This window comes from Eupeodes corollae, chromosome 3, assembly GCF_945859685.1.
Source record: "Eupeodes corollae chromosome 3, idEupCoro1.1, whole genome shotgun sequence".
NCBI classification, from domain to species: Eukaryota; Metazoa; Arthropoda; class Insecta; order Diptera; family Syrphidae; genus Eupeodes; species Eupeodes corollae.
Window position 1 is genome coordinate 54124154 of NC_079149.1, and position 7755 is coordinate 54131908.

The 7755-nt window shown below is 34.0% G+C and overlaps 1 protein-coding gene across 1 annotated transcript; it reads left to right on the forward strand.

Moving 5' to 3' along the window:
* Positions 1 to 675: 675 nt before the first annotated feature.
* LOC129952868 (mucin-2) lies at positions 676 to 6004 on the forward strand. Its single transcript, XM_056065784.1, has 6 exons — positions 676 to 764; positions 828 to 946; positions 1015 to 1086; positions 1155 to 2299; positions 3065 to 4580; positions 4658 to 6004. Exons 1-6 carry the CDS (start codon positions 760 to 762, stop codon positions 5788 to 5790), a joined length of 3990 nt encoding a protein of 1329 aa, XP_055921759.1. The 5' UTR covers positions 676 to 759; the 3' UTR covers positions 5791 to 6004.
* The last annotated feature ends 1751 nt before the right edge of the window (positions 6005 to 7755 follow it).

The window sequence follows — 7755 nt, forward strand, 5'->3', positions numbered from 1 at the left end:
TGGAATTTCAAAGATCTGATGAAATAAATTCGATCCAAAACAGAGTTACGTTGACTTCACCAAATGATTTACAAATAGTGGGTTTGAATGCAATACTTCCTTTATTTGACTTATCTACATGATCAACGAATTCAAGAAAAATGTCAAACTAATTCAAAAATTAATTATAAAATGTGTTTGAAAATTGACATATACACTTTTAGCTTAATGGGACATTGTCACAGTGTGCAGCAGTACATAAGTTGAATGTTAATATATTTCGCATTTATACACACTTATATTATGAACCTTGGCCACAGTACGTAAAAAAACGTCTTAAGTCATGCGGTCCTATTCAATAATACTAATTCTTAAAGTGAATTTAGCTAAATACATATTTGGCATAATTTGTCACGGTTAATAACATTAAATTGATTAATAAAATATATTTCTTTCAAAATATTGTGATTTGTTACCTTTTTTCAACGAATTTTATTATGAAACCAAAAATTACATTTTTCTTCAGGATAACTCCTTGTATTTTCTTAAAATTCCAAAATAATTAAAATATCATAGTTCCTTTAGTTCCTTTGCTCGTTAAGGACACAATTATTTATCACTTATTAACACAATAACAAGAACTGTTTAAACTTGGGAAAAAACTCATATTTTTAAAAATAAATTTTAGTGTATTGCTTTTGCTTAACAACACTCAACTTGCGGACATTAAAAGCTGACGGAAGTTTTGAAGATGCAGATCAGGTCAATGAGTTCATTACCATGAGGTATAAAAGACAAATTATATCAACTGAACATAATACATAATATTATTTAAATCCTCTTCTTAGTTTTAGCTCAAGTCATCCTTATGATTTAAGACAAACAATCCCCGGTGAACCAGAAATCGATTATCCAATTTACAGTGCAGTTCCAAGAACAAATTTCGATTGTAATGGCCGTCACGAAGGTTTGAGTCTTTATACTTGATCTTAAGAATCAACACGCAAGTTCTTGTATCTTTATTCTATTCTTTAGGTTATTATGCTGATACAGAAGCTAGATGCCAAGTTTTTCGTATCTGTGCAAACACGGATCTCGTTGGGAAAGGTAATTTTGTCTATAATACATTTATAAAGATCTACTTATAATAAATTATTATATCAAAAAAAACTTAGGTTTTGCATTCCTTTGTCCAAACGGAACTCTATTCAGTCAAAAAAATTTTGTGTGTGACTGGTATAGAAATGTGGATTGTAATGATAGTGAACGGTATTATAGTAAAAACGATAACAATCGAATTGGTACTAAAACTGATATGATGAAAACCGTCCGCCAGATGATGGAACATCCTATGAAAACGATAAGCATAGCTTTGAATCGTGGCAAGTCTACGACTCTTCAGCCTACAACACGCAAAAACATTGCAACGAAACCAACAAAGCCATCGAAAAACTTCCAAACAAGTTCCTCCCCAGCCATCAGCATAATACCAACACAAGACACTCTTATTTTGGAAAATCAATCAATAGATCTAAATGAGGATGAACGTGCGTTCGGTTTCTTTTCCCCATTGCCAATCAACGAACAAAAAGAAATATCAACAACGACTTCAGTGGCTGGATTAAAACCCATAAATTTTTCCGCATTACCCATAACTCCTCCCTCACCAACATTTAGCCCACCGTTTGAAACTCCCATATCAGAACTTGTAGAAAGTCCATTGTCTTCGGAAAATATTTCTTATGATACCTATTCTTCTGTAACACCAACTGGATTACTTTTACCGCCCACCGATGACAGTGCTAGTGGCAGAGAAGTCTACATCTCGAGTCTTGGAGAACTCTCAACTGATCCTGGGGCAAATTTCAACCGACAAACTTCTCGAGTAATAGCTGAGTCGTCTTCAAATGCACTTGACAAACCATTTCAAGCAAGTGGAATGAACTTTGCTGAGAAGGTGAATGCTGGCTTAAATGGATTACAAGTTTTAGATCAAGATGAGATTATAGCTCCGGAATATGTAAAGAATATGATGCAAGGCAATGTTGATGATGCTGCAGACGAAATTGTTCAACCAGTTTCATTTAATTTCGCTTCAAACATCAATAGCTTATTGGACGAAATTAATTACGAAGCTCAATTGGAAGGTCAAAATTCGTTACAATTTCAGCAAAGGACACTACAAAAACCAGAAAGTTCAGTCACCAAAAAGCCATTTAGATTTCTAAGCCGTGGTTTTACGCATGACAAATCCAAGGAAAATCGTTCGTATAGTCGTAGACCAACAGCATCTCCAAGGAGAACATCCAGCACAGAGCAGGTTTGTGACTTATTAACCAATTTAAAAAAATCCTAAAATCAACAATTTTTCTGATTTTATTTTATCGACATGAATTTATAATAATATTTCCTTGAAATTTCATTACTTTTTTCTTGACTTTTCAAATTTCTTCAATCTTCTGCAATATTTTCTCTTTTCTCAACATTTTTCTCATTTAAAAACACTTTGTATAAGCTTTCAGTTAAACTAATCGTAAAATCGAGGATTTCAGGGTTTTTATTTTCCAATTTCTAAATATAATCCATGATTAACCTGAACGTAATGTTTAAAATTAAACCATAAAAAAGAAAGAAATGCATTTATTTTACTCACAGTTTAACTTAAAAAAAAAAAACGAAGTTAAAAAAAATAGTTCTGATATCAGCTCTTTTGTTTCATTCTTTATATTGGGAACACGTTCGGCACATTTTTATTTTAAATAAAAGCATTCAGAAAATGTTTGAATAATTCTAAAAATCAAAAGTACAAAAGTTATCCTCTTTTTTAACAGATATTTTATAATCTTGTATAATGCTACTTCAAATGTATCAAACACCAACAATAGGCGTATTTATTTTGAACTTCTAGTCCTGCTGTTTAAAAAGAAGAGAAAGTATTTGTTTACAAAATACAACTTTTCAGGAAATAACGACAAAAAAGTTAAATCTTTTTTTTTATTAACTTATACAATTTAAACCTAAACCACTATCATATCTCTTTACATTTCTTCAATGTCTATTCTTTTCTATCTAAATTATTTTCTAGCATTCTACTTCCACTCAATCATACAGTAATTCATTGATCACGACATTATTAACCTCTACTCAATCACCAGAAACAACAACAGAAAAGTTTCAGATTTTAGCTTTAGACAATGCTCCAGAAAACTTAGAAATTGAATCTTCTAGTGATTTAATAACAAAATCAGAAGCTGAATTATCAATTGAAGCAAATCCAAAAATCTCAGAAGTAAATGATAAATCAAGTACTTCAGAAACTTTAGAAAACGCCAAATCACCCAAATCGCCAGTTGTAAATAAGCTTGAGTCTGATTTGGAACCAAAATTAGAATCCAAACCAGCTATTAAAAGAGAACCAAAAGAAATAATTCAATTGGATTCACTTGACTCCCTGAAGGAGCTATCTCAAGAAACTACTGAAGAAGACAAAGTTAATGCAAATAAGAGAGCAGAAGATTTACTTCTTGCTGGAGTCAAACAAATTACAGTGAACGAGTCTGACGAAAAAAATAAAACTGCTCAAGAGGAAACTACACCCATTGTCCCAATTTATAATAGGTCCAAAGCAGTTAAAAGTTCAACACCGCATATAACTTCATCGTCTACTACATCCATGATATCAACAACTACTACCTCAACTACAGTGCCAACGACTGTTTCCAGTTCCACAACTGATGTTAATCCTGACACTTCACCATCAACGACTTCAACAGCGCTTACAACAACACCCGAGTCCACAACTAGTCCAGCAGTTTCAGTTCGAAGATTCACAGTGGAAAGTGGCAAGCGACGACAAACCGCAAGGCCTATTTCTTACTCTAGAAGGAATAACTTGCAGAGATCTGGTCAAAGAAACACTTCAACAACTATAAAACCAAGTACTACAGCTGCACCGACTTACAGAGGCAGATTAGCTGGCAGAACCACTTCCACAACAAGTGCCTCGATCACAACAAAGGTCACAGCATCTCCACGAAGACGCCTTAATGTAAGCCGATACACTTACGGATCTCGCAGACGAACTACTGAATCATCAAGTTCCACTTCTTCTTCAACAACAACAACAACCGCAGCTCCTCCCAGCAACACATTAAATTCTCCAAATTCTGACTCTGCATTGTCAGATCTAACCAGCGCTGCAAGTACATATAATGGTATACCAAATCGTTCCTACAACTCTATTAGACAGAGTTCTAATAAATACGTTCAAACTAAACGGCGCCTTCCCAGTCATAAGAATATTACTTCGCAAGTCACAATCACAACCACAAAACCGTCAGTTCGAACTTCCACCACGCAACAGCCCACCAGAAGTTCTCCCTCATTACCAATACCTACTCTAGCTCCATTTTCATATCATGATGCTATATCTCCCATGTCTACTTCATCAACTACGCCGGAACCTTTACCGGCTACATTTCTTTCATTTCATGATCTTACCAAATCTATAACTGACGATTCAATTTTACAGAACTTGAGAAAAAATCAAGCCGTCAACAGACCACTGACTGATTCAGGAGCTTTTATGAGCCAACAACAGGGTAAGATTTCTATTAATGTGATTCGGTTGTATATGAACACTGAACAGTAATAATCAATTAACATGTTCTCCTTGCAGCTTTGCCCAGGCCACAAATTCCCTTCTCGAATCAACCAACAATTAAACAAGAGTACTCAACAACCAGACCAGCCCAACTTTCAGTTCCAACTAGTCTACCATTCATACCACTGAAAGATTTTATTGCTAGCAAATTTGGATCACAATACAGTCCAGAACCACCCAAACTATCAACAAATAGGCCTACATTTATAACTCAACCTAGTCCTGTACAATATACAATACGTAATCCTTTAAATCAAAATGTTTTTCAACAACAATCCCAAATAAGTGCGCAACAACAAGTAAAACAGCAACAACAACAGCAACTCCTGCAACAACAGCTACAACAACAACAGCAACAACGACAACAGCAACAACAACAGCAGCAATTGTACCAAGACCAACAACACCATCAACAACAGCAACAACAACAGCAACGACAACAGCAGCAACAACAACAGCAATTGTATCAGGAGCAACAACTTAGATTGCAACAGCAACAACAAAAACTTCAACAACTGAAACAACAACAAAACCACCTGCAGCAACAATATCAACTTCAGCAGCAAAAGCAACAACAACAACAGCAATACTTCTATCAGCAACAAATGTTCCCCGCCCAGAAATTCAACCAAATACAACAATCTGTTCCTCTCCTGGAACAGCAACATCAGAAAATTCCAAATCAACAACATTCGAATAAAGTCCATCAAGTTTCAACAAAAATTATTCCATCCATTGAACAACCATTCCAAATTCAACAGAATCAACAACCCCTGCCACAACATCATCATCAACGCCAACAACCACAAATTCAGATCATCCCCTCTCAGATGACTGTTTCTCATATGATCCTCCCTCAAAAACCAAACATTAATTTAGGCTCGAATGTAAAATCCGAAGTTGGGTCTATCAACGTCCGATTACCAAGTAATCTGGCAGGCTTGATTCCAAATACGAATATTTTCGAATTGAGTCGAAACAGCAACTCACTTGAAAGTGCCCAGAGACGAAGTGATCAAGCTTCCGACGATGAATTTGGTGCCCGAGAAAGGAAGTCTGTTTTTGCGGGTGTTAGTTCATATGATGTGCCATTAAGTAGCGTTGGTCGTCTGACCAATGATATTACCAATTTTCTACGAAGACTTTAAAATAAAATTGAATTTAAAAAAAGAAAAAAAGCTTAACATTAATTAAATTAAAACGAAATAATTTAAGAGAGATTTGCAAAAGAATAAATTAACCGAGAGTCTTGTCATGTCAAATTGTTATTCCTGTTCACTTGTGAATTTATATATTTTTAAGAAATAAATTATGTTTGCATAAGGAAACACTATTTAATATTATTTATTAAATAAATATTATTTAATTTAAAAAGCTTTGATCTTTTTTATCAATAATTTTTCTTTTTTGCCAATAAAGCTAAAAAGTTGGAAGTAATTGCAGTGTAAGTATAAATAAATTAGCTAGAGATGGTAAACATGAGCAACTTCTCAAGGTGATAATTTACTAAAGTCAGATCCAGGCTTTTAATCATGGGGGTAGGGGGGATCACACACTTAGAAACATTTTTTGGATACCGCTTAAACATTTTCTGCAAAGGAGGCTGACAAAATTAAAATAACATAATGTGGGCTTAAGTGAACATTTCTGTTATGGACTTTTTTAGAACACTTGTCCAGCAAAGCATGGTCCTACTATTTAATTTGGAGGACATGAAAGCTTTTTAGGATTTCAACAGTTTTATAAATATACCCTATTTAAGAGCTAAAATACAATAGTTAAGAAGAGTATTGGGTGCATTTAATGCTGAAATGTTAGAAATTGTGTTGAAAAGAAGCTTTTTTTTAAGTTTCAGGAAGTTAAAGGCAACTTCAGTTTTTGTTAAGAAAATAAAAAAATGCTGTTTTATGATAATATAATATTATATTGACGATCTCTTATTCAAGGTCTCTTCTTTTTAGTAAGTAAGTAAGGCAAGTTTCTAGTATCTGATTGGGCAATTGCCAAGAAACTGCCTTCCAACTAAGGCAATTTTATGGGGAAGTTTATTGGAAACTTATTCAAAAAAAACCTCTCTAACTATAAAGTCAAGTCCACTTATGTCAAAATGACAATTAATCATGTCCATGGAACTGAAAGCTGAACTTTCTTACACAATGATTTATTTATTTTATTTTAATGTTTTGTGATGAACTTTTAGCTTGCCTGAGGAGTGTTTTGCATAGTTTTGTACTGAAGGTAGAGCTAAGTCAAGTAAAGGTAGAGCTAAGTCAAGTAAAGTTCCAAGTTTAACATTTTGAAAACTAACTAGCTGCCTTAGTCAAAATGTACGTTCAAATATGCGGTTGATGGCAAATGAAATCCCTTATGTGAGAATTTATAGTGATCAAACGAAAAATGACAACTGTCGCATATTTTCCTACAATTCTACAAAATCGTCAAATTGTCTATGAAACAGATTATGGTAACTGTCAAGTTTTAAATAAACAAATTGTCACCTGTCGCAATTGTCAATGTTTATGGTCAAGTTATGGTCTGTGTGACAAATTTTGGGGTTGTAAATTGACCAATATTTAAATAGAACTCCCCTCAGAATTCAATATTGATATTTTGTTGCTCAAAAGGAAAAGACAAACTTGTAGTTAAAATCATCAAAGGCCTTGATGTCATGAGCTATTGACTGTTGAATGCATTTTCTGAAAAAGATGCCCTACGTTTGTTCAACGCCTGTATTAAAATTTCTTATGGTTAATCAGTAAGCATGGCAAGCCGAGGTATGTATAAAAATATCTAGTTTATTTAACGAATACAAATCTAATATATATCACAGTGTTAGTTGCCATACTCCTCCGAAACGGCTAAAACAATTTCAATGAAATTTTGCACAATCGGTAGTTCTGAGAATAGGTTTTTATCAATTTTTTATATTAATAAGTGCTTTGGTTTAATTGCAACATTGGATGGAGGCAGAGCAGTTCATTGCAACATTGGATTGGGGCAGAGCAGTTCAGTCAGTATTTAAACTACTACTTAATATTTAAAATGACCCAGATGCGGCAATATACAAAAAATCCACGGCCACAGTGCTGAAACGGTGCAAAATTATCATCTGG

Coding starts and splice junctions, on each gene's coding strand:
- LOC129952868 (XM_056065784.1), top strand. Junction 947..1,014: donor TTGTAATGGCCGTCACGAAG/GTTTGAGTCTTT, acceptor TCTATTCTTTAG/GTTATTATGCTGATACAGAA. Junction 1,087..1,154: donor CACGGATCTCGTTGGGAAAG/GTAATTTTGTCT, acceptor AAAAAAACTTAG/GTTTTGCATTCCTTTGTCCA.